We start from the raw sequence: 26,667 nt of genomic DNA, 5'->3' as shown, positions 1-26,667 counted from the left end.
ACTAGAATTTTGATAGTGGGTGTTTGTGAAACACAGAGTTGCTAAGGTGAGATATTTCACACCTAAAATATATAGCCTGTAAATTAATATTACATCAATTAAAAAAAAAGAAAAAGTTTCTCCCAGCCTGCTCCCCAGTCAGAGCCTTTGGCTTGAGGAGGTCTGGGAAGGATAGGGCAGGACTGTGCTGTTTTCAGGAGCCCCCTAGACCTCCAAAGAGCCACTTCTCACTTGTGCTGCCCTCCTCTCTCACTTGGACACACAGACTAGTCTCTCCTGCCACCCCCAGTCTGGGCGCCTTTCACCTGGGAGCTGAACCAGGTCCTGCTCTGCTCACAGCCTGGTAGGGGCTCCCCAGCCCCACAGGGTGACCCCTTCCCAGGCCTCTGACACCCATTCCAGTTTCCCTCCCTCTCCCTCTGCTCCAGCTGATCCTCACCCCCTCTGTCTTTGCACACCCTACACCAGCCAGCTCCCCACAGGCTGTTCCTTCCATGGGACCCTCACTCCTAACACTCCCTATCCAGTGCTTTGCTCCATCCCATCATCTACACTGACCCCCTTGATAGACACAGCTGCCCCCACAAGTCCCTCCTTCCCCTACTGCCCAACCTGCTCCCAGCCTGTCCCTCTTCTCAGCCCCACTACTAGATTGTAGTTTTAACAATTCATTACGTGTATTATTCAATAACTCCTGCTAGAAAGCAAGTTGTATAAAAATAAAGAACCCAGGATGACATCACCAACATGGTGGTGAAGGGATGCTAGGATTAAATTCTCCCATAAAAACAACTGATAAGGAGAAATTACAATGAGTTCCTGGAGGGACCCAGGGTGTTGATCAATACTCAGGGTGTTGGAAGAGGGGAGAGACAATCATAGATCAGTATAGCAATATTAACTCAAAATGTAAATGGACTAAACTCATCAATAAAAGACACAGAGCAGCAGTCTGGATTAAAAACAGAACCCAAGTTTTTGCTGTGTACAGGAAACACATTTAACTACAAAAGATAAACATAGATTGAAAGCAAAAGTTTGGAAAGCAATCCTATGAGTAAGTGGACCAAAAAACATGGTAGGAACAGCTATACTTACATTGGATAAAAAAGACTTTAAACTAAAAAAGGTAAAGAAAGACAAAGATGGTCACTACATTATGATTAAGGGAACAAAAGATCAGGAAGACATAACACTCATCAACAAATACTTCCCAAATAAAAGAGCACCAAAATATATCAGACAATTATGATCAGCTCTGAAAACAGACATTAGAGAAAATACATATGTAGTATACTTCAACAACCCACTCTCACTGGTGGACATATCAATGAGACAAAAATTAAACAAGGACACTTGAGCTCTAAATAAGGACCTAGACCTCATGGGCTTAACAGACATCTATAGGACACTGCACCCAAAAAAATCCAAATACACGTTTTTTCAAGTGCACACAGATCATTCTCCAGGACTGGTCACATATTGGGACACAAGACGAACATCAACAGGTACATGAAGATCAAAATCATACCAGCTATCTTCTCCAACCATAAAGGCATAAAACTAGATATAAATCATGAAAAAAAGCAAGGAAACCTCCCACTTCATAGAGATTGAAACCTACACTACTTCCAGTGGAAGACCACTGGATTAATGATGAAAATCAAAGAAGCAATTAAAGAAAACCTTGAGATGAATGACAATGAGGGCGCAACTTTCCAGAACGTATGGGACACAGCAAAAGCACTAGAAAGAGGAAAGTATATAGCAATACAGACTCACATGAAGAAACAAGAAAGAATGCAAAGAAACAACCTCATTTCCCATCTCAAAGAACTAGAAAAAGAACAACAAAAAAACCCAAAAGCCAGTCTAAGAAAGGAAATAATAAAAATCAAAGCAGAAATAAATGAAGTAGAAATTTAAAAACCAATCCAAAAGATCAACAAAACAAAAAGTTGGTTCTTAAAAAAAACAAACAAAATAGACAAACCCTAGCCAAGCTCACAAAGAAAAAACAGAGAAGACACAAACAAATAGGATCATAAAATAAAGAGGAGAAGTTATAATAGACATAGCAGAAATCAAAAGAATAATCAGAGATTACCATGAATAGTTATATGCAAACAAGTTCAACAATCTAGAAGACATGGATAAATTCCTAGAATTATACAATCATCCAAAACTAGATAAAGAAAAAACAGAACACCTAAACAGTCCAATCACAAGCAGTGAAATTGAAATGGTAATCAAAACCCTCCCCAGAAACACAAGAGCAGGAACAGTTTCACAAAAAATACTACCAAACGTTCAGAAATGAACTAGTGCCTAACTTACACAAACTCTTTCCAAAAAATTGTAAAGGAAGGAATACTACCAAATATGTTCTATGAAGCCAACATGACACTAATACCAAAACCAAACAAGGACCACATACAAAAAAGTAAACTACAGGCAAATCTCTCTAATGAACACTGATACAAAAATCCTCAACAAAACCCTAGCCAACAGAATCCAACAATGCATCAGAAAGATAATATACATAACCAAATGGGATTCATTCCAGGGACACAAGGATGGTTCATCATCTGAAAATCAATTAATGTGATCCCACACATGAACAAAAAGAAAAACAAAAATCATATGATGATATCAATAGATGTGGAGAAAACATTTGACAAAGTTTGACAACCATTTATGATAAAGGCCCTGAAAATTCTCAGGATAGAAGGAACATACCTTAATATAATAAAAGCCATATAAATACAACAACCCACAACCAATATTATCTTCAATGGTGAAGAGCTGAAAGCCTTTCCCTTAGGATCTGGAACAAGACAAAGATGTCCTCTCTCACCACAGCTCTTCAATATAATACTGGAGGTCCTAGCCAGAGCAATAAGACAAGAGACAGACATACAAGCAATCCAAATAGGGAAAGAAGGAGTAAAACTATCACTTGACGACCTAAGACAGGTGCAGTCCCCGAGGGGTTTTTGTCTTTTCGCTCTCTCATTAGAAATTATAGAAAAGGAGGATCTGTCGGGGCCCAGACCTGAGGCCCAGACCTGAACATCCGGGTTCTTGCCTGAAGCAGGTACTGAATGTTAGCTCCAGGGAAGGTTTCAAGTTTCCTATTGTGACGACTGAACCTTTCCCCCTGCTTGCTACTGTGGCTTGTTTGCATTGGTGGTCTCTCCTTGCTAGAGATAACGAGAGACCTCCTCCTCTGAACCCTATATAACATTGTACACATTCCTGAATAAATGAGACTGGCGATGATCCTGGCTTTGTCTCCACTCCTTGCGTACCCCTGTTCCATACCAAGCCCCTGCTTCCTCCCCCGGGTACCCCGTTGATCTGCCCGGCTGGCCCGGACACATAAGTGTCTTTTGAGTTGTTTTGCCCATTTTGGACAAGATTGTTTAATTTGTTTTTGTTGAGATGTGTGTGCTCTTTGTGGATCTTTGTGATTAGTACCTTGTCAGTTGTATTGTGTGCAAAAATTTTCTCCCAGTCAGTGGGGTGTCTCTTTGTTTTGGTTACTGTCTCTTTTGCTGTGCAGAAGCTCCTTAATTTGATGTAGTCCCAGCTGTTTATCTTTGCCTTCACTATCACTGCTTTGAGTGATGTCTCTTTAAAGATGTTACTCAGATGTAAGTCATGCAGTGTTTTGCCCATTTTGAGTCTGCCCCCGATCTTACCCGTCATTGGCTGACGAGTCCATCGCACAGGGGAAGGGGGTCTTATTTCTTCAGACTGAGCGTAAGTCTGAGTAAGAGCCTCCCTTATCTCGCATCTCCAACTTATGGTAATGTACCTGAATGGGTTTTGCCTGAAGGGCCTGAATCTGTTGTCTTACAAAGGAGATTATTCTGTTAAAAATGCAAGGACCCACGACAACCAATATCAAAAGGGTTAATAGGGGACCCATGAGGGGAAGAAGGTAAGGTAAGAGTTCATTAAGACCAGTCCAGAGTGGATTTTCAGCTAGCTCCTGGCGTCTTCTTTCCAGGTCATCTTGTAACTGTCGGATTTTATTGCGGACAATTCCTGATTTGTTGGCGTAGAAACAGCATTTCTCCTGCAGGACCAAGCAAATACCCCCCTTTTCCGCAGTTAGCAAATCAAGGCCCCGTCGATTTTGAAGAACTACCTCAGCTAAGGAGTCAACCTGATCCTGAAGATCCTGAATAGTGCTAGAAAGAGCATGAACATCATTAATAAGTTGTTGAGACAGTTTAGTATATTGTGAGAGAGATATGCCTAATCCAGCTGTCCCTGAGGCCACGGCGGCAGTTATACCCAGGCCTGCAAATAAGGGAATCAGGTGTACTGCTCTCTTACTTCGACTGAAAAAATGGTCAACCATTGGAATGGGCATGGGCTCACTTCCAGGAACAACGTCTATGTCAGGTAGAAGGAACCCCAACACACATTGATCAGTCCAATTAGTCGGCAATGCGGTATACGCCCAGTTATTTCCACAAATGAAAACAGTGTCCACGGGAGGACAAAGAGGAGAATTCACCTGAGAGGTGACATTGGTAAAAGTGGAGCAATTTGAAAAAGCTAGTGCGCCCAAGTCAAGAGAGGTATTAAGATCGGAAGTGAAACAATGTGCCTCAGAAAACTGGATTGGTTGAACCAAGATGGGAACCGAGAAAGAACAATTATGGTAGGGCGCAAGTGAGGAATTGGTTGTTGGAAAGGCCAAAGGCACAGGGAAACCCATTTGTAAACATAGCCAACAATTATTGGCCAGTGAGGAATTTGTTAAATTAAGTAAATTGAACGAAGAGTTGAGGATATTAAAAGTATTGTAGTCAATGCCCAACTTTTGTCTTTCAGCAGGAAGGGCAAGTGGATGGTAGCTAAGCGCAGGGGGAAGGCGTGGTGCAAGCTGTTTTAAGACTGTACTGACAAAGTGATCTCTGGCTTTGTCTTGAGGACCTCCTCCATCGGTGACATGTACTGGGGCAGTAGTTGCCCAGCACACTGTGTCACCCACCTTTTTGTTAGCACCACAGGTGGTCAGCAAGGTGGAGGCCAGTGGCTGATTTGCAGGGGACTTCCTGATAAGAACAGCAGTATAATAAGTCTTATTATTATTGGCCGTGCACTGAGAAAAAGTCTTGTAGCACGAGGAGTGGACTGAAGAAAGAAAACTGGTGCAGGGGCACCGCCCGCCCGGAGAGAGGTTTACGGAGGTTTTCAGGCACTTGTAACAGGCCTGACGGCTTGTGGGCCCATAGCAAGCGGTTACCAAGTAGGCAATGGCACCAGTACAGGTCACCTGAGAGGTATAGCTGGTGGGCGACATTTTTATGTAACCCCCTTTACAATCACAGGGTTTACCGTACAGTGCTTCAGTCAAGGACATCAGTTGGCCTGTGTCTCCGAAGCCAGCGAAGGCCGAGGAGAAAAGTAACATCTCAGCACAGAGGATGAGCCAGGAAGCGGTCACCATACTGTAAGAAATCAAAAGTAAAAGATGCCTCAGGGAGGTTGAGTGTCCCTGGGTTGGTGCTTATGATCAATTTGTCTGACAAGCCGTTCAGGCAACCATCGGGCTGCATCATGAGTCTGTGAGAAGACACATACAGATCCCCTTCCCCAGATCAGAACTGGGTCAGGGCCGTACCAAGTATTGTCCAAAGGGTCCTTCCATTTTACCATTGCTGATTGATTTTGCGTTTCCGTATGCCAGAAACGATCGGCCGCACTTTTCGCCTGAGCGTCAAGCCTTAAGAAATTGAGGATGAACAGAGCATGGTTTAACGTGTTGTGGGGGTTACCTTTAGAGGGGTACCAGGAACCATGTAAAATCTTTTGGATGGTGGTTTTTAACGAAAGATGGGCACGCTCAACTATGCCTTGTCCTTGAGGATTATAAGGGATGCCTGTGGTGTGGTGAATGGACAGGGTAGAGCAAAAAATTTTGAAAGCCTTTGCAGTGTAGCATGGGCCATTATCAGTTTTAATATGTTTTGGTATCCCCAAAATGGAGAAACAGTGGAGCAGGTGTGCAATAACATGTCTAGAGGTTTCACCTGTTTGAAGGGTGACAAGGAGAAACCCACTAAAGGTATCCACAGTAACGTGAATATACTTAAAATTACCGAATTGAGAATTATGGGTTACATCCATTTGCCAGAGGGCGTTGGGGACGAGGCCCCTGGGATTAACACCAAGATGGGGCACAGGAAGGCCTGTAGCGCAGGTGGAGCAGGCTTTTACAATTTGTCTGGCTTGGTCACGAATAATTTTAAATAAAAGCCGTAATGAGCGAGAGTTGAGATGGTGAAGGTCATGAGCAGCCTGGGCTTGCTGAACATTACAAGTCAGGACTGTAGCCACCGTCCGTGTGGCTTCATCTGCCAACAGGTTTCCTTTTGCCAGGGGACCAGGCAGACCCAAGTGAGCACGTATATGGCCCAGAAAAAAAGGAACCGACCTTTTTTGAATAAGTTGTTGGCAGGTCAAGAACAGTTGTGCAGCTGAAGAAACTGGTTTGATATTGGAGACCGTTTCAAGCAGGGGAATAGAGTTCGCCAAATAGGCGCTATCAGTGTAAATAATAAGTAATTTATCTGGAAAAGTGGACAACACCGTGATAATAGCCTGCAATTCCACCAGTTGGGCGGAGGAGAAGGGGGTGCTCAGGCGTGTGACCTTACCCTCACAGACATAAGCAGCCTGGCCTGTAGAAGATCCATCAGTGAAGATGAGTAGTGCATCACTGAGGGGTTCATTATGAACTAGGCGGGGAAATATGAAATCATACAACCTGCAAAATTGCAGGAGCTTATTGGGAGGGTAATGATTGTCAATTTCGCCTAAAAGGAAGCGCATGCGATGAGCCAGGAGTCTGAGTTTTGTAAGAGCCAATTCACCTGAGTACGGGAGTATGGCTGAACAATCGAGGAAGGCTCCCTCCCAAAGTACCTGCGGCTGCTCTCTCTAGCTTGAATGATGAGATCTGCCACGGCATCAAAATATGGAAGGAGAACCTTTTTAGGGGAGGAAGGTAGATGAACCCAGAGAATTGGGTTATCTTGCCAAAAAAGTCCAGTGGGCGAAAAAGTAGTGTTGAATATCAGCAACACAAAAGGCTGAGAATAATCAATGCTTAAGGCAAAATGATCAGCTATGGCCTGTTCCACCAATTGTAATGCCCGATCTGCTGCAGGGGTGAGGGCCCTACAGGATTTTGGGTCAGAGTCCCCTTGTAAAACATCAAATAAGGGCTTGAGGTCACCCGTGGTAAGTTTTAGATATGGCCGCAGCCAATTAATGTCACCCAAAAGTTTCTGAAAATCATTAAGAGTCTTAAGGTGATCTTTGCGCATAACTGCCTTGCGGACAGTAATCGTGGGCCCGGAAAGTTGGAAACCTAGATAGGTATACGGGTCCTGAAGCTGGACCTTATGAGGAGAGATTTGTAGTCCTGCAGCTGTCAAATGATCCTGCAATTGGGTTATGCATTGCAGAACCGACTGGCCATCAGCACCAGCCACAAGGATGTCGTCCATGTAATGGACTATGTACATTTGGGTCCAAGAATCACGAATAGGCTGAAGGGCCTGTGCCACAAACTTTTGACATAAAGTAGGGCTGTTAGCCATGCCCTGGGGCAAAACTGTCCAATGGAACCTTTGCAATGGTTCTCTGAAATTAATTGAAGGAAGACTAAATGCAAACCTTTTTTGGTCCTCAGGATGGAGAGGGATGGTGAAGAAACAATCTTTGAGGTCGATCACCGCCCTGTAGAAACCCTTTGGGATGGCAACCGGGGAAGGGAGGCCAGGTTGAAGGGCCCCCATGAGAACCATGGTTGCATTGACAGCTCTTAAATCTTGGAGGAGTCGCCATGCCCCTGATTGTTTTTTAATAACAAAAATAGGTGTATTCCAGGGAGAAGAACTGGGCACGACATGACCCGCCGCCACTTGTTCCTGCACTAACCGGCGGGCTGCAAGTAATTTTTCATAAGATAGGGGCCACTGGTCAACCCAGACAGGGTCTTCCGACTTCCAAACAATGGGATCGGCATGTCTAAGGGGTGCAGGCTTGTCTGTGGCCCCCACTAAAAATTTCCTAGTCCCTTCCTGTCTTGTTGTCCAATGGCAGGGAGGGGCTGTCGAATACCTTGGCCCATTTTCCCTAATCCATGTCCCGGGACAAAACCTTGATTGAGCATTTGGGCAGTGACAATGTCATTAGGGCTGCACATAACCATCCCCAACTGAGAAAGCAAGTCCCTTCCCCACAAGTTGACCGGTAAGTGTGGAAGAACAAAAGGCTTTATAAGACCAGAATTGCCCTCTGGATCCTTCCAAGAAAGATATTTTGAGCTTTGGCAAGGGTTACGACTTTGGCCTATACCCCGAAGGTTGGTTATGGTGGCAACAGTTGGCCAGGTAGATGGCCAGTCTTCCTGCCTAATGATGGTGACATCTGCTCCTGTGTCAATTATTCCTGTAAAAGGCTTATTATCTAACATAAGGGTAAGTGAGGGTTTGTTAGCAGTAATGGGCTGAACCCAAAAAGCATCTGAGGAGCCAAAATTTTTATTCCCTCTAAAGGGGGAGAGGCTGACATGATCTGTGGGCACCAAGGGGAACAGCACTAGTTGAGCAATGTTTTGACCTTTAGTGATAGAAAGAACATTTTTTGACTCAGCGATAACTCCTATTTCACCTTTAAAGTCATTATCAACAACACCTGGGAAAATCTTAAGACCGTGTAAAGCCACACTGCCTCTGCCGATGATAAGGCCAAACATACCCTGTGGTAAAGGGCCATGAACCCCTGTCCTTAAGACCTGGGGCCCCATGTCAGGGGTCAATATTGTATTGGAGGTGGCACAGAGGTCCAATCCTGCACTTCCTGGTGTTGCTCTGCGGAGTTTTGAAAAGGATTTGTGGGTGTCGCTGGAACAAAGGGGATTGCCCCAAGAGGTTGTTTCAGGGCCTGGGGCTGGCCCCTCTTTTCGTTTCCCGACTGGGACGGGAATTGTTGTCCCTGAATGTCTATCTTTGACTTACAGTCTCGTGCCCAGTGTTTGCCGCGCTTACAGCGGGGACACAGCCCAGGGACTCTTTGCTGGGCTTGTGCGGGGTTCAAAGGACAAGCCTTTGAAAAATGGCCAGGTTTGCCACACTTACAACAATCCCGCAAGGGTTCTGCTTTTGATTTAATATAATTAGCCACAGTCTGACCGCTAAACGCTGCCGCCATGGCCAAACCCTGTTGATATGAAGGGTCAATGTCAGCACAAATGCGGATGTAGTCAGAAACATCCGAGGTCCTTTTTTTATGGGCCTGATAGCCGCTTGGCAAGCCGGAGTGGCATTTTCAAAAGCCAACTGCTTTACCAGGTCAGCAGTGGCAGCGGTGGAGCCTAGGGAGTGCTCTGCTGCAATCTGTAGACGGTCAACAAAATCAGAGAAGGACTCCCCAGTACCCTGTCTTATTTTAATCAGTGGGATTCCAGTATTGTTTTTGGCAGGAAGTTTGCGCCATGCTCTGGTGGCTGCAGAAGAGATTTGAGCAAAAAGGCCAGGATCAGCCACAAGTTGAGCTTCCGACGTAGCAAAATCCCCAGAGCCTGTGAGCATTTCAAAAGTCCATGGGTTTCCAGCCGCCCGTTTATTTTCTCGGGCCATGTCCCTACAGAGATCCTGAAATTCAGTTCTCCAAAGTAAATGATCTCTGCCGTCAAGGGCAGCCTTTACTAAAGTTTGCCAATCTAGGGGAGTGAGCCACCCTTCTGCGATAGAATCAAGAATTGTGAGAGTGAAAGGGGCACTAGCACCATACTGGGTAACAGCGGTTTTTAATTCCTTTAAATGTTGAAAATTATGTGGCTGGTGATAGCGGCGGAGGTGGCCTTGAACATCTGGAGCTTCAATAACAGGAAAGACAGAAGCCGCGGAAAAGGGCTTTTTGGGAGGCGGGAAAGCAGACAAAACCGCGGGAGCCGGGGGAGGAGTTAAAATGGTGTCCACACTAACCCCGCCCCGTAATGGCGGCTTTAAGGTGACGTCAGCTTCAAGCCCGCCCCTTAACAGCGGCTTTGAAGTGGCCTCGGCGTCACCCCTCCCCCATAATGGCGGAGCGGGATCTGAGTTGGATGAAGAAGTTAATTGGATCTGTTGAAGTTGAAGGGAAAGTTTATGATAACGAGCCTGTAGGCGCATGCGCTCCTCAAGGTGGGCGATTTTGGTTTTAAGGTCGAGATTAGGGTGAGCAAGTTGTGAGGGCGCAGAGGCAACAGCGGCCGTGTAATAAGGAGGAGAGTGGGGATCGTAATGTGCAGCCTCCTCCTCCAGATTGCCCCAATCTGCTTCGCCCGCCTCAGGATCCTCCCCTTTTGCGATAGTGGGGGGAGGTTGCGAAGCAACTTTGATTTCGCTTTTGGAGTTAAGCAGTGGAAAAACTCCGCCCTCTTCTTCAGAGGAGCAAGAAGGGTTTGTAGCTACAGAAGTAAACTTGCTCAAAGAGGGATAAATTCTGTTTTTCTTTTCTATTTTGGGTCGGTCGGGAGAGGCCCTTTCATTTTTCCCTAAGGGTTCTTTTTGTTCTTCTTTGGATGGATTGTCCTCCACATCACTGTGAAACTGAATTAAGTCCTCACAGTGATCGTTGGGGGATGGGGCCCCTGCCTTGCTGGGGGAAGCACTTCTAAGCAGTTGTTCTGTTTGGCAAATGGTATCTTTAATATCAGGGTAGGCTTCCTTTTTTGAAATTAAATCATTAATTAGATTCCAGTATGAGAATGCTGTCACCGGAATTTTTTCAGGGCCAAAAGCTTCATAGAAGTCATTTAAAGCATCTCCTACCCGTTTCCACCTTTTTTGATCTATTGTGCCCTCTTGAGGGAACCAAGGACACAGGTCTTGAACAAAATCAAAAAAGTGGAGTAGATCCTTTTTTTGACCCTGACTCCTCGCATCCTAAGTGCCACTTTTAATTGCTTCACATATATCTCATGCTGGCTTATTTCCTGTCCCATGATTCAGACACTGTACCTGAGCTTACCTTATCCACGACGCGGCAGGGTCCCACGTCGGTAAGGCTTCCTCCTGAGCTAGCTAGCTTCCTTTTCGGGCGTCTTCTCCCTCTGTAGTTCTTCCTCGTACCCGGGCCCCACGTTGGGTGCCAAATGTCCGGGCCAGCCGGGCAGATCAACACGGTACCCGGGGGAGGAAGCAGGGGCTTGGTATGGAACAGGGGTATGCAAGGAGTGGAGACAAAGCCAGGATCATCACCAGTCTCATTTATTCAGGAATGTGTACAATGTTATATAGGGTTCAGAGGAGGAGGTCTCTCGTTATCTCTAACAAGGAGAGACCACCAATGCCAACAAGGCACAAGTAGCAAGCAGGGGGAAAGGTTCAGTCGTCACAATAGGAAACTTGAAACCTTCACTTGAGCTAACATTCAGTACCTGCTTCAGGCAAGAACCCGGATGTTCAGGTCTGGGCCCCAGGTCTGGGCCCCGACACAACCCCCCCGACCTTCCCATTTAGGAGGGCTCCTCTCCCTCTGGATGAAGATCTCACCTCCTCAGATGACTCTCCCTGAGCCCAGAGAGAGAGAGAGAGGAAGGAGGGAGACAGGCTGGGGAACAGCTCACAGAGGACAAGGGGACAAGTCCCGTCCCAGACTCTGGGGACATGGACTCTGGGGTCAGCTGGGGGTGGACAAGCTCTTGAGGTGAGAAGGACCATGAGTGTCAGGTGAGCCGCTTCAGTCTAGACTGAGGGTCTGCCCCATCCTGTCTGGGGCCTGGTGTCTCCTCCTCCCTTCATGCTTCTCTTCATTATGCAGAGGAAGGATCTTAGCTATGTTATAACTGCATTTCAGTGTTTTCTGTTTTCATGTTAATAGTTGAATTTTTAATGTATTTATCTTTAAAATTGACTGGCAAAAAATATTTCTACTATATTAATATAAAGTTTCTAATATAAACACCCATTTTAGATGTAAGAAATATTGTCTAATTCTCATGATATAACAAACATGACTGTCATACAAATATATAAATAATTTATTTAATCAATACTTGATGGAACTGGTATAATTGTAACCTGATATAAAGAAGAGTCTGAAGAACAGGTTCAATATTGTCAGCATGAATGGCAGTTTGAAATAAATATGCTGAGATGAAGCAAAAGTAGTTAATGTCAATGGGCCAAAAAAATATAATCCTCAGAAATATCTTTTCTATAGAGCAGAAAACAGTTAACTTCACAAAAAACACATCCTTATTTAATGAAAAAAATTATATTCCCTAAAAATTACATAAATTTTATTTAATTAAATTATCTCTAATACCCCAGATGAGAATGAGAAGTTATGATAATAAATTTTGTACCTATCTGTAGTTTCTAATATTTTTTCCTAACTATAGAAGGAAAAAAATTCAAATATAATAGCTGAAGGAGAACCAACAGCTGGAAAAAAATAAATGACACATCCCATCGTAGGATCCAGAAGCAGCACGACCAGAGAGATGCATGACCTCAGCTATGACTGGAGTGTCCCCTCCAGGGCTCATCCTGACACTGTGCAGGGGGCCAAGGAACACGCACTTGGGGTCCAGCTCCAGGTCACACAAGAGGGCACGTGTGGAATGTGGGCCAGGAAGCGACACATGGTGATGGGAGAGTCCACACCTGTTGTCCGGAGCCGCATGGAGCATGTGCCGTGTTGCGCATGCTCGCAAGTTCGGTTTCGATTCCTGTTTCACCTTCGGAGAAACCATTGCGTTTCCGGAAAATCACGTGGGACTGGGAGGTACGAGGGGAGGAGCGAGGGGGGAGAAGAAGGGAACCATGGGAGAGACTGCGTAGAGGATAGGGAGAGAGACTGCGTGGAGGAGAAGGAGAGAGACTGCGTGGAGGATAGGGAGAGAGACTGCGTGGAGGAGAAGGAGAGAGACTGCGCAGAGGATGAGGCGAGGAGACCTCGAGAGGGAGACTGTGGAAAGGATACTGCGTAGAGACTTTGAGAGAGGATACTGAGAAGCGTACTGAGAGAGGAGCATAGAGAAAGCCAGGGAAGGTAGTAGGACAGGGAAAGGAAAAAACATGTAAAAGTAGGAAAAGGAAAAATAAAGAAGCAAACGCTAGCGTCAATTTGTCAAGCCCCTCATTTCAATCCTCAGCCCTTCTCTTTCCGTGCCTCCGAATCCCGCGGGCCGGGACAACCTGTGACTACTCAGCTCCTCACACACAATTCACACATTTGAATACATACACAACTGTATGTATCTAACTAAGAAGGGAAATTTTCCTTTACAAGTAAAGAAGCGCTCACCTTTCCCAAAAATGAGACAGGCAGCCCCAATTATTACAGGTAACATGCTATATTATTTATATCTCAAATTAGTCACATGCCCTTTGTCTATTCTGTTACCCAAAAAAATATTATAAATATAAACAACAATTTGTATAACAGCATAAGGGTAAGAAGAGAGAGGAAGACAATGGATAATAAATACAATTACAACCTTCCTTTGTCCTGGATTACACACATAAATGATATCTGACTCCTCCCCACTCCCCTTCTCTGTCTTCTCCTCCCAGCAGAACCACGTCAGTGTCCCCTGGGGGAGGATCACACCTTCTTCCCTGCAGGTCTGGGGCTCAGGATCCTGCTTCCTCTGGCAGCTGTGGTTCCCATGACCCTTTGCCTCAGGACTCAGAAGGACCTAGTCAGCACAGGGGCACCTGAAGCTCAGGTCACAGCCCCCAAGTCACCCCAAGTCTGAAAGTCTTTTCTTTATTCTCATCTTAATTCAGGGAGCAGTTTTCTTCTTTCCAATAGGTGTTAACACAAAAAGAGAAGCAGATCCTTTTTGAAAAGATTGGTATGTAAAGAAAGGAGAGCCAGGCCAAGTTTCTGACAGGCAGGAACTTTATTGTGGTGCTGGGCAAGATTTGCGGACCCCCTTGGGGCTCAGTAAAGTTGTGTCCTTTGTCGGGGGAGATGTCCCTTTATACGGTGAGAAAAGTTGTTGGGTGGCAAACTGGGTATTCAGAACCAAAGACTTTTTTTTAGTGGTTTCTGTTTGATTGCTATCAGGTCCTGTTTGTGTCAGGTGGAGGCCTCTGGTTCTAGGAGCTGAGGCAAGGTGGAATTCCCTTTGCAGTTTCAAGGCCTCTCCTTGTGCCTACAGCCTGGGGCCCTCAGCAGGCCCCCTGTGCCAACCTTACATTTTTGAGTTCCAAAAATAAACACACTACAAGTTTATCACTAGTAATAGATATTTACTGAGTTTTGGGGGGGGGGGGGGAAACAGTTGTATTTCATCCATTCCAGAGTAAGAAGAATATAACACAGAATATTAGGCTCTTCTAAATCCATCATCTGCCATTTCCCTGAAATATTTTGGATGCTTAAATTTCCTCGTTAGAGAGTCCAGATCCCTCAAAATAGACCTGGGGACCCTTCATTAGACTCTGGGTTCCTCTGCACAAACTCAAGTTGGATAAAGTAAACTCCAATAAACTTAGGAGAATAATTCAGCCGATCCCCTTTCTTGTCCTAACAGCATGAAAACCACATGAAATATTTGTTTTACCAAAAGAAAAATGGGTTCTGATGGAAAAATTCAGATTATCACAAACCAGTTCAAAGTAAGTCAATTCTATCCTCTGTGTCCTCAGTCCAAGGCTTGACCTGACTGTTCTCTCAGCCACGGCCCAGGAATCTGCACCCAGAGCAGGATGAGACTCCAGCATCCGGGACTCACTCACAGGTTTGCCACAGGGAACCTGAAGCCCCAAGAAGAGCCCAGGGCTGGGCTGGGCAGGGAGGGGCCTCATGGGGACATGGTCTCAGGGGTGCAGGGGAGGAGGGGGGCTTCAGTCCCTGGGGGAACCCCATCCACACTAGAGCCTTAGGGGATCCCCTGCCCTGGGGGACTCACAGGCTTCTCCAGAGAAAGAGGATTGTTCATGGGCACAGAGGGCTTCTGGGGCCAGCCTCCAGGGGGCAGAGGGTCATGAACACGTCTCCTGAATAACAGATGAAATATGGAAGGAGAGTCCCAGAGAAGGACTCAGGAGGGAAGGAGAAGATGTGGGAGCCATCAGTCATGTCATAGAAGGAGACGTCCCCATGATCATAGTCCAGGAAAACCCCCACCATGTAGGGAATGTGCCTATGGGGTAGTGGAGTAGGAGGGTCAGTAAAGGCTTGGAAAATGTTGTTGAAATGGGCAATAACCCAAAACCCATCTCGCGGGGTCGGATCATTGTGTCTTGTTTTTTCATCTTTCCTCCAGACCCCTAGACCCCACTCAGTTCTGTATGGATACCCGACCTCTACTTCCCAGTAACAGCGCCCTGAAGTGATGCCCTCAAGACCACAAAGAAATAATCCTTTTTGTCTGCCATAATGAGAACACCACAGGCTCTTCTTGTTAGTAAAGATTGAAATTCTTCTGTCACAAGAACCCGGATCCAGAGTGACAGCCCCTGCAGAGAGAAGGACCCATTATTTAAGGCCCTCCACACCCTCAGCCCCAAAACAAGGGCACAGACGTCCTCACCCGAGATTCTTAGCAGTGTGGTGGGAGGGATATTTGCTCTGAAATGAGAGCCTGTGTCTCTAGCACACAGTCTCCCAAAGAAGAAAAGGAGCCACAAGTTTTACTGGGGGTCAGATATGTCACAGGGCCTTTGGGGATCCACCTGGACCCCAAGGACAAAGAAGCCCCTTCAGTACCCATGACCAGTCATCCCCCCCAATCCCAGCTGTGTGACATCACAGCTGCACCCTTCCCACCCCCACAGAGGGTGCAGAGTCTGTGCCCACACAGAGAACAGAAGGAAAGGCCAGAAGCTGAGCAGCCCCAGAGAGAACAGAGTCACTCACAGGCCCAGAACTTCTCCTTCCGCCAATCTGCAAGAGACACACATGTCACGTGAGGGACTCGAGATACTGACACATCAGGGCCCACGCCTCATTTTCTACAGGAGAGGGACACAGGATTGATGGGGAAAATGTTTTGAAAAATTTAGTTGATACATCTATCTTTTTGATTGATACACACACACCCCACAGCAACATTCCATGAAAGCTAAGTCATACAGATTAATACCCAGGGGTTGAGGGGCTGGACACCAACTGAACAGAATGACCATCCATTTATGCTTCTCAAGTCATCAGCCACACCCCATCCTGCAAACTAGATTTACTTGAAAAAATCTTATGGCGATCAAACATCAAGGACTGTGTGTACTTACAGAGACTAAGAGAACTGAATGTGCAGCTTATCTGTAAGCCCTGGGGACAGAGACCAGAATCCAGCCCATGCCTACCTGACACACAAGTAGCAGCAGGGGCTGCCTGGGGAAGACTGCACACATGGAAACCAACAGGAAATGCTTTTCAACTTGTTTCTGAATAAATCTCCTTGTCAAATTAAAAAAAAAAACAAAGACAGAAAGAGAGCTACATTGTGACTGAGCTGACATGGAGGTGACAGTGACATGAGTGAGGAGACCAAGGACACGGCAGGAGAGGGTCCTGCACAGTCAGGATGGGGTGGAGGGTCCTAAGGAGGAGAGAGACGTGGAGAATAGGGAACATGGACACACACTAAGAGGATCAAACACTAGTGACAACTTTCCACATTTTCATGTGTGGTGGAAACCAAGCCATCCCTGTAGACAGAGAAGAACAAACACATTGGCTTGACACAACTGTTTCAAGAGGAGCCCAGAAAGATGGAAGCTTCAAAGTAAAGCCTCTCTGTATTAGCAGAATAATGACTTCAAAGGTGTCCATGTCCTCATCCCATAACCCTGTAAACATGTGTCCTTGACGGAGGAAAGGGAAACCTGCAGGTGGGACAGAGACAGGACCTGGAAACAGGAATATTACTGAGGATCATGAGGGGGAACCAATTCCATGAGCCTTAACAGCCATGAACCTGCCCCTGTGCTCAGAGACAGTCACATGGTGACGGCAGCAGGGCCATAAAGAGGCTGCACGGCAGGCTGTGTAGACAGAGGATGGGGTCCCCAGTCAATGCAGGGGCCCTAGATCCCGGGAGAGGAAGGGGCTCCTGGAAGGAAGCAGCTGCCAGACCCTGGAGTTTGTCCCAGGACGCAGTCTCAGGAGTCTGCCCTGCAGGCGTGTGAGATGATAAACTGTGTGGGTGAGGTTGCTGAGGGTGTGGTGACGTGTGTCAGCAGCAGCCAGAGCTCTGATGCTTCATGTGGGGGCCCAGGCAGGTGAGCAGGGCCCTGGCAGGGGAGGGTCTGGAGGGAGCACCAGGACCCCATGATGTATGTGGACAGATGAGGACCCCAAAGTGTCACCTGCTCTGAGAGGAGATGGAGGAAGAGAGAGGGCCCTGGAGAGCAGGCAGGGAGGGAAGGACAGGTGAGGAGAGGAAGACAAGGATGTGGGACAGGAAGAAGGAACCACAAGTTTTATCAATTTGCTGACCAGAGACAGACCCAGACCCTGACTCTGCTGTAGAGGTAGCGTCACCCACAAGCCCTAATGACCAGACAGGACATGCCTGCCCCCCTAAGTATGTGCCACACAGGGTCTTAGACCAGTGACCCAGGGGAGCCCCTGAAATGACTGAAATGGGAGCACAGGCCCTTCCCCCGCAGAGCCCCAAGGCCATATCATCCCCCACTCTACGCCTGCCTGGGAAGGAGGAAGCAGGTCATTCCCCAACACTCAGGTCAGACACAGCAAGACTCTGAGTGGTCGTCAGGGAAGAGTGTGTGTTTCCCAACTGTGTGAGGAGAGAGGGGGAGAGAGGAGAATCCAGGATGCACATTTACAGGAATAAGGAACAACATCTTCTTGTGCACATGGTGTGTAAATGCGTGACACCAGCCACATCTGCACAAGCTCACTCAGAGAAACTGGCATTTCCATCTTTGCGTGATAAGAAACAAGATCACATGCAATGATTGGGTGGCATATATGTGACCTCTTTGTAAAAAAAAGATTTTAAATTTACTTGTTTTTTGCTGAGACATTATTTGACATCCAGCTCTAATGCTCTATACCACATTTCTTCATACAACAATAAAAAAGAGGGAGTGGAGGAGAACAGGAACAGGAGCAGCAGGAGCAAAAAGAGAAGATCAAAGTGGCATTTAATGTGAGACACAGTGTGCCCAGGACTGTGTATGCATGTCATTGTGCTAGTCAATTTTTGTAGCAAAACTTTATAAAACATTTTTGTTAAATTTTACAAATAATACGAGATCACACATGTATCCATCTGTGAATCTGTCAATATCAAAATGTTGATTCTAGTGTATTACTGGTGTTTCTTTCATTCAAACACATCATAGTTTTTGCATGCCAAAGGACAGTTTATGCTAAAATACATGAGACACAAACTCAGCAAAGGCTGGAATGATGGTAAAGATGACTCTGTGCTCCTCACTGTGTGGAAATGAGCCCCAGGGGAACCAGGGAGACTCTCAGGAGGGTCCTCACACTCCAGGTCCCCAGGCCCCTCCCTTACAACCCCCATCTCTGTGGCTCAAGGTCTGTGTCCAGGACCATAAACAAACCCCTAAGCAGGGAAAGGGCATGTGGCTCAGGCTCAGGACTCTCAGATCTCCCGTCATCAGCATCTCTGACCTTCCCTGCAGGACCCTGTGCAGACCCTGCCCTGGGGTGACAGGAGGAGCTCATGTGAGAGGCAATGCAGTGAGATGGTCACCTCATAATGGTTTGAAAAGTGTAAGTTTATCTGAAGGACTTCCAAAGGCCCACTGTGTTTCATTCCCAAGCCTTGCACAGTGTCTGCACAGCACATATTCCAACTGGTGACTGTGCCCAAAACCTCTAGAAGGCTCTTCTCCCACACACCCCTCTCCTTCCTTCCCCTCTCTATCTCCATCCAGACTTTTCTTTCACATTTCCCTACTATTCTTTGGAAACAGATTATAACCATTTTAGGTGTTCTTTTCCAGTCTACATAGTTGCCTCTTAAAAAAAAAAAAAAAAAAAAAAAACAACTAAATAATAGCAACCACGAGACTGTCAAACAGAATTCTCCTTAAAAAGATGATGGTTCTAAAAATCATACATTGTGCATCTTGTTATAAAGACAAAAAAAGTACACACACACACAACACATACACACACACAAACTGGATTTTACAGCAATTTCAGAAATTTCACAGGCCCCTGCCTAAGAGACATAAACACCCCAGAAGCTCTGATCCAGACTCAGACATCTTCACTAAACAACTGATTCCTCAGCACCCACAAGAATTAGAAGAAAAATGCAGCTAGGATATGAATCAGAGCATGTATGAGAAGACAGAGAATCAAGAGGAAACAGGAAACAAAAACTAGATCCAAAATAGGACTGGAATTTTGAATCCAGAAGGATCTAAAACCCAGGACCCCTTAGCAAGATATGACTCCGAAGCAGGAAGTAGGATGTCTGGAATTTTCAAGAGATCAGCAAATCCTGAACCACACATCTGTCCCTGCTGCAGCTTCTCCTCACACTGACATCCACTGTCCAAACCCACAAGAAAGGGGTAGGTGACCATGTCCTGACCCCGATGACCTGCAGGGAGGACAGGGCAAGTGGAGGCAGGTCTGAGCTCACAAGGGGGACCCTGAAGTTCTCAGATGGAGGCTCCAGAGTGAAGGAAGACCAGGGACCCCAGGTTCTTCATGATGGGGACCCCTGATAGAGAAGGGGTAGACAGGAGGCTGGAAAGGGGTCCCAGGACCTCAGGGCCACTCACCTGCATACAGCTGGGCCTTCCTCCAGGCTGAAAAGGAACACACAGGTGAGACTCAGCACAACAGCTGCTCTTGTGATCCAGGGGCCCTGGACTCCTCTTGTTCTACAGGTGAGAATCTCTAGAGGGTGGAGGGGAGAGGCTGAGAGGTCACGACCTCCTGCCCTGTGCAGACTACTGGGGCTGGTGGAAAAACCCATGGCTCAGGTCAGGAGCCTGCAGGACAGACTGACCCAGCCCTACCTGCTGCTGCTGCTGCTGTGGGGCTTTGGGCCAGCTCCTGGCCTCAAAGACTTCAAAGCTCCTGCTTCACCTGCTACTCAGTATTGCTACACAGCATCAAAAACAGTATATTGGAAGATGTTTTTTAATGAACATATTATTACACAATTCAGTATTTCCTTGGAAATTAGTGGGAAGATGAAATAAAAACACAACATGGACATCACACCAGCTCCAGAGTAGAAATGGCCCGTCTTCCTCCAATGCAGTATTTCTAGTGATAAACACTCTCTGGGAGAGGGAAAGTCCCCCCACTCCCTCCCATGCAAGGTCACCCCATCCTCTCCCAGCACCACTGATCAGCATCTTCAGGAGCAGAGAGAACAGACTCTCCTTGGGGTTGTTTGGGGAGAAAGGGCAGGAGGTCACACTCCTAAACTTCAAGAGTCCATTTACTTATTAAAACCCAGAGCCACTGCTTTACTTCCAGGTGCTGACCAAGAACGAGATGCATTGAGGATGAGAAATCCAACACCATGGTGGGAAATTCAGGGCTGGAATGAGACCAGGATGCAGGAGACTCAAAGGGCACCACCCCACCAGTATCCCAACAATGGGGAGAAAGCAGCACCCAGATCTGGAGAGCCCATGGAGCAGGGTCCTGCCTCCTACCAGCTCCCACTTCCACCCCAGGGAGGGGGCCACATGTCTGTGCTGAGACAGCCAAGGGGAGGGACCCCTGAGCACAGGGAACAGGGATCCAGGACCCCTGGAGCATGACTCACCAGTCAGGTAAGCTGCCTTCCTCTGGTCTGAAAGACAACAGGAAACAGGTGAGCTAAGAACCAGAATGTCACCAATAAAGGGGACACGGAGATTTCGGGAGAGAGAGCAGAGTTTACCTAGAACTTTCTGGAGTTCCTGTGTAGAATGTTCTCTCCAGGTGTAGCAGGCAGCCCCCAGGAGCAGGAGCAGCAGCAAGGGAAGAATTACCAGGAAAGCCAGCTTCCAGGGAGAGGCCCGGGGGAAGAAGGGCTCTGCAGTCAGAGACCCCACAGAGATGCCATCAGGACACAGTCCAGCCCAGCACACCTGAGAGTGCTGGGGGTGCATCTGATATTGCAGGGAACATGAAGTGGGGAACAGCACTGACCTGGGATGACAATGGCCATGGCCTTCTCCTGGCGCAGGACAGGGTTGAGGATGGAGCAGGTCACGCTCCCCGCAGAGCTGTCTCTCACCACCAGAGCAGCCTCCACGCTGAACAGCCCCTCAGTGTCCTGGGCCTGGACCTTGGAGAACTCCAGGAACTGCTCCCCATGGGGGTGTCTCCATTGCACCTGGGGTTCTGGAAACCAGCCTGAGGCTATGCACACCACACACACCCCGTCCTCCTCTGGCCCTGAGATGTGCACTTGGGGGACAGAGCCCACACCTGCGGAGGGAAGATGAGAGCCAGGTGGGTCAGAACCTACCTATGCACACTTCAGGAGAGGCTGTCAATCTGCATCCTGGGGGATCTGGGGGAGACCATCCCTGGGGGAGCAAGATGATGACCTGACATGTTCATCTCTACCTTTCTACTTATTATTTTTATAATTTTATAATTATATAAACATGTTCAAGTCTTTGTAGAACTCTTTTCTTGTTAGAACAGGATACCTTTTAATCCATGAACGGCTGTATTTTCTCATTTCTCACCAACATCTCAGCCTCCATCTGGCAGCTTTTCCTCCTAGTCCATTCTGTGATTCAACAAAAGTCTCCCATTTGTCAACAGCAGTCTCCAAGTTCCTCTCACCCAGTCTCCTTTCAGTCAGGAAACTTCTGACCTAACCTTGAAACCAACTCCATCTTGGGTTGGTCACTTCCCTCTGAGGGTGGCTTGTTGTAACTTGGGCCACTGTTGAGCCCCTTTCCTGACTTTTCTCCCTGCACCTGCTCCTTGAAGGCAGCACAGTCCCAGGGTCCAGTCCTTAAATCCCATCATATCTCACACCCTCTCCCAGAGCTTCTTCTCCCTCAGCTCTGTGTCTCCTCATACATCACTTCCAGATATCACCTCACCAGCACCCCCATCTCCCTCCCTGATAGCCCCATCCCTGTGGGTTACATCTGCCAGGATTCCTCACATGCTCTTCACACCCGAAATTCTACATCTGAACTCATGCTGTTGTCTCACCTGAGGTAAATTAGTAATAAAAATGTTCCTAATTCTTCACCCTTCTTCATATCAGGCTCACACTCTGCCAGGTACATTTTACTCATACTCTGACTCTGGGTTCAGTCATGTGACTTCATCCGTCTAATGAGAGATCAGCTCATGTGACTCAGCAGAGGTTTAAAGTGCTGGCCTCAGGGGTCTTCCCTCTGCCATCTCCATGGAAGAATATTGTAGTTCTGGTAGAGCAGGGCCTGTCACCAGCATTTCCCCTGAAGCGGGCCTCCCTCAGCCAGGAGCCCATGACCATTCATGTAACAAGCCCAGCCAAGGTCCACTGGGTAACCTTTTCATCTGACCAAAAAATTTAGGAGTAAGTTCAATGGCAAGCAGTCAAGTCCATCCCAGTTAGCTGAAGTCCCCACAAGCCCATGTTAATACAAGTCCATTTCTACAGGCCACTGAGAGATTTTTTCTGTGGTTCTTTGTTACACAGCAGCATTATGGTGACAGGTAACTGATACACATTATTAATGTTCCTGACATTAAATATCAAACAGACTCTACAAAGCCTCTGAAGCCTCTGCAATCCCTTCTTCTTTAAATTCTGTGACCCAATTCTCCTCATTCAATTGGGTTATTTCTAAATCTACATGAGGGCACCTCCTGTGCACCCACCAACACTGTGTGAACCAGCCCCCTCTCCACCCCGTAACTGCAACCACAACTCCAGATATTGTCTCTGCCCTTTTCCTCCCACTGTTGCCAGAGTCACCATGCCAAGCGCTGCTGTGCTGAAATTCTCCAATAGCTCCACATACAATCACCACAACATGCGCACCAGTGACTCTGTTTGTGACTCCTCTCTAGCCCTCTTCTCTCTGCATTAATCACACTTTTTACACCCTGGCCCTCAAGGCCCAATACCCCAAACTATAGAATTTAACTGTTGTTTTCCACAATCACCAGGCTCTGTGGACTCCATCGACCTTTCTGCATCTGGCCTGAGGGGCTTTATAGAACCCTGTTAGATAAAATGACATCCCAGCTCAAATATCTACACATTTGGAGGAGTTTCTGATTACCAGTGGGAGCCACCCTTGAACTCTCTGCCATATACTCAACACATTTTTTATGAGAGTATTGTCACCTCACAATACCCTGCTCCTCACTCTCTCCCACCAGCCATGAGGACTCCATGTGAGCAGATCACACACCAAACACACACTCTCCCCAGGTCATTCACAGGGGCTGTGCCTCCATATAGAAATTCCCTTCCCTGCAATGTAAAACATGCCGGTAGCCAACATTGTTGAGTGATATGAAGGGAATTCTTTTTTTTAAGATTTTATTTATTTATTTATACAAGCACTGGGTACAGTCAGAAGCTTGGGAGGGTGAGAGAATTCACCAGAGCCAGAGCGGGGAGCAGAGCAGACAGAAGGACCAAAGTACACTGCTGAGGGGAGCAGTGGGCGGCAGGAGAGGTCTGCGCGCCATGTGGGACCCTCCTCCGGTGGCCGGGGAGCAGCCAGGGATCAAACCGGCGCTGCAGAGGCTGCGGGCAGCTTCACAACCCAGTGCTCAACCGCTGCACCACCGGGGAGACCCATGTAGGGAAGTTGTTAAAGGACAAACTCCAGAGAATTTTTTTTTTTTTTGATGATGAGGAAATTTTTCCCTTTTTGCTCCTTTTTCTTTCTTTTTATTAAACCTATAATAGCAGACAGATGTGATTAAACCTATTGTGGCAATCACTTCACTATATATACAAATCAGTCATTATGCTGTATGCTTCACATTACATATGATACTTAGTAATTATCTGTCTAAAAACTGGGGAGAAAGGAATATCCACACATCAGGTATCTACTCATCTATGATCCTACTTCCCTGGAGTCTTTGCTCCCATGGCACCAGCCTGAGCTGTTATATATTTCTGTAACCTCCCCTCAGCTCCACCCCACATTGCTGACCCATCTCCCTGCTTCATTTACCTTCCTGTCCTTATCCCTTCTCACTTCAAAATGTCATTTATGCCCTGGTTATTTATTACAATTGCTCTCTCTCCCACCACAAATATAAACTCACAGAGTGAAGAACTTTATTATATTTGCTTTTGTATCCAAGTATTTAGAACAGGGCCAGACATGTGGTAGGTACCCTGTATATTTACATTTCATAAAACGTGAATGAATAAGGCTTTTTTTACTCATAAAGAAAAGAAAAACTAAATTGCATTGCCCTTATTTTCAACCCAATTACAAAACTCCAGGACTCTGAGTTATTCAATCATGTCACCAACCTGCCACCTGCAGCTCCAATTTGGCTTGCCCATGGAAGTCTCCGTTGCTGAAGAAGCAGGTGTACAGCCCGTTGTCAGAAGCCTGGACCCTGTGGATGCGCACAGCAGCCTCCCCCTCACTGAGGAATTCCCCCACCAGTGAGGTCCGCCCTGCGTACTGGGCCATCACCTCCTCATGTCGTTCCTGTCCGTCTTGATAGGTGAATACTGACTCCACGATATTGGACCGGAACCACCTCAACTCCATGTTCTCTGCACTCATGGCTGGGTACAGGGAGCAGGGCAGTGTGACATCCTTGCCCAGCTCAGCCACTATGGGTTGTAAGGGGCCAAACACACGGAACCTCTCTGTGAACACAGACATGGGAGTTAGAAAGGCTGAGAGACACAGTCATATCAGGGAACACACACCATCAGGGTACACTGGGGGAGGCCCAGGCAGGCCGAGGGAAGGTGTCTTATGAGCAGACAGCTGACATGAAGGATTAAGAGTGACAAATCTGAATCTGGGAAAGATCTCCCAACCACAACTTGTGGTCCAGAAATAATGTCAAAGATGCTCCCTCATTCACTAGTGTCCCAGATAGCAGGACCTTCCATAAAAACTCTAACTCCATGGTTCTCACCTTCAGCATCACAATCTCTAGGAGGGCTTGTAGTTGTAAAATGCAGGGATCCTACCCCAGGCCTGATGCAGCAGATTGGGATGTGCCCAAGAACATCCATTTCAAAAGAGTTCTTGAGGGACTAAGAAGGTGACTAAGGAAATGTATTTCATTGCACAGAGGATCATCAATGTGAATGAGTGGACAGGACACCCAGAGAACACCAGGCTTGAGAGACAACTGGACACTCTCATACAGCAGTCACCAGGCAGACAGCACTAAAAGGGGCAAAGAGGGGAGTCATGCTTCACTGATCAAGAGTTTTAGGACAAGAGAGACACCTGGAGCCTGTGGTCAGGGTCGGGGAGGCCACAGCACACAGTGCGGTGGTCACTAAACCAGGCACGTGACCCTGGGCAGGGAAAGCTGACAGTGAGGGGCTCACAGCTCTGACTGGGTGCTCCCAGCTAACAAGGTCCCCAGTGAAGAAATGAGGCACAGAGCTGGAGGCACAGAGCATCCCCTCTCCCCACTCAGGACTGGCCCCGCTCTCCTGAAGCTCAGGGACAGTGTGCACAGGGCGGAGTCTCAGGGCTGAACTGGGAGAGGCGGGTGTCAGGGGTGCCACACACATGAGATCACATGCCCCAGCCAGAGCACCCACCCCAGAGGCTGGATGACTGCAGGCCCCACAGTCTCTGACTCAGCATCTCAAGGATCAGGTCTCTAGTCCTACGTAAGTTACAAATCTAAAAACACACCAGGGTCACCTGATGGAAAGCAAGAAGTAGTTCAACTCTCTAAGTTACCTCTACAGATGCATTTTTTCAAAAACAAGAAATTTAAAGGAGTACAATAAGCCCCAGAAACTTGAGATCTCAAGGGAATATGAAATCACAAGACAACAGCAACTCTGCAGTATGCAACTACAAAGATATGGAAGATCATATCTTACTATCAAGTAGAGTTCAAATTGCTGTAATAAAGTCAAAGAAATGGAGAAAACTCAGAAAAGTGAATTACAGAGAAAAACAAAATTCAGAACAAAAAATGAATGACTTGGAAAATAATATGAGTAAAAAGAAAATAGAAATTGAAGCTTTAAATTAAAATCACAGAAATGGGGGCTGTAAAAATATTAGCAGAGAAGCTACTCACTCCTGGAGAAGCTATGGGAGCAGAATAGACCAAATCAAATCAGAGACCTCACAATAATAATGAACAATGGACCGAATTAGAAGAAAAAAGAGAAAAATAAAGAAAAACTGGAAGAACTAACCAATCTATGAAGAAAGGCAACATAAGCATAATGGATATTCCACAATTTGAAGAGAGACAGGTACAGAGACTCATTCAAAGAAATAGAGTAACATTACATATACACACACAAACACATAATGAAATAGTACTCAGATTTTAAAAAAATATATTTTTATTTATGTATGCATATAAGAGCTGAGCTGTAAGCCAGAGGTGCTGGGGTGGTGTGAGATGATTCACCAGAGACAGAGTGGGGAGAAGAACAAGAAGACTGACAGAAATAGACTGCTGAGGGGAGCAGTTAGCAAGACAGGAGAAGTCTGCTACAAGTTGTGTGGATCAGCTCCC

General features: G+C 46.7%; 2 protein-coding genes across 2 annotated transcripts in view; both read right to left on the bottom strand.

The window, feature by feature from the left end:
• Positions 1-24,818, bottom strand: part of LOC311167608 (butyrophilin-like protein 1) — a gene marked incomplete at both ends in the record, with an annotated part of 42,017 nt that extends 17,199 nt beyond the window's left edge. Inside the window, one exon of the mRNA XM_084228689.1 lies at positions 24,455-24,818. Within this exon, the coding sequence (XP_084084815.1) occupies positions 24,455-24,818 (364 nt within the window). The remainder of the gene's footprint in view (positions 1-24,454) is intronic.
• Positions 14,971-22,247, bottom strand: LOC311167609 (butyrophilin-like protein 1; the record flags this gene model as incomplete). The annotated part of the gene is made up of 7 exons (XM_084228690.1): positions 14,971-15,178; positions 15,891-15,921; positions 19,770-19,796; positions 20,774-20,800; positions 20,891-21,025; positions 21,142-21,423; positions 22,211-22,247. 7 exons carry the CDS (start codon positions 22,245-22,247, stop codon positions 14,971-14,973), a joined length of 747 nt encoding a protein of 248 aa, XP_084084816.1.
• Positions 24,819-26,667: the final 1,849 nt, after the last annotated feature.

This window comes from Talpa europaea, assembly GCF_964194135.1.
Source record: "Talpa europaea genome assembly, chromosome: 2".
Classification (NCBI taxonomy): Eukaryota; Metazoa; Chordata; class Mammalia; order Eulipotyphla; family Talpidae; genus Talpa; species Talpa europaea.
Note: the sequence above shows the minus strand (reverse complement) of the source record. Positions and strands in the feature narration are given on the sequence as shown.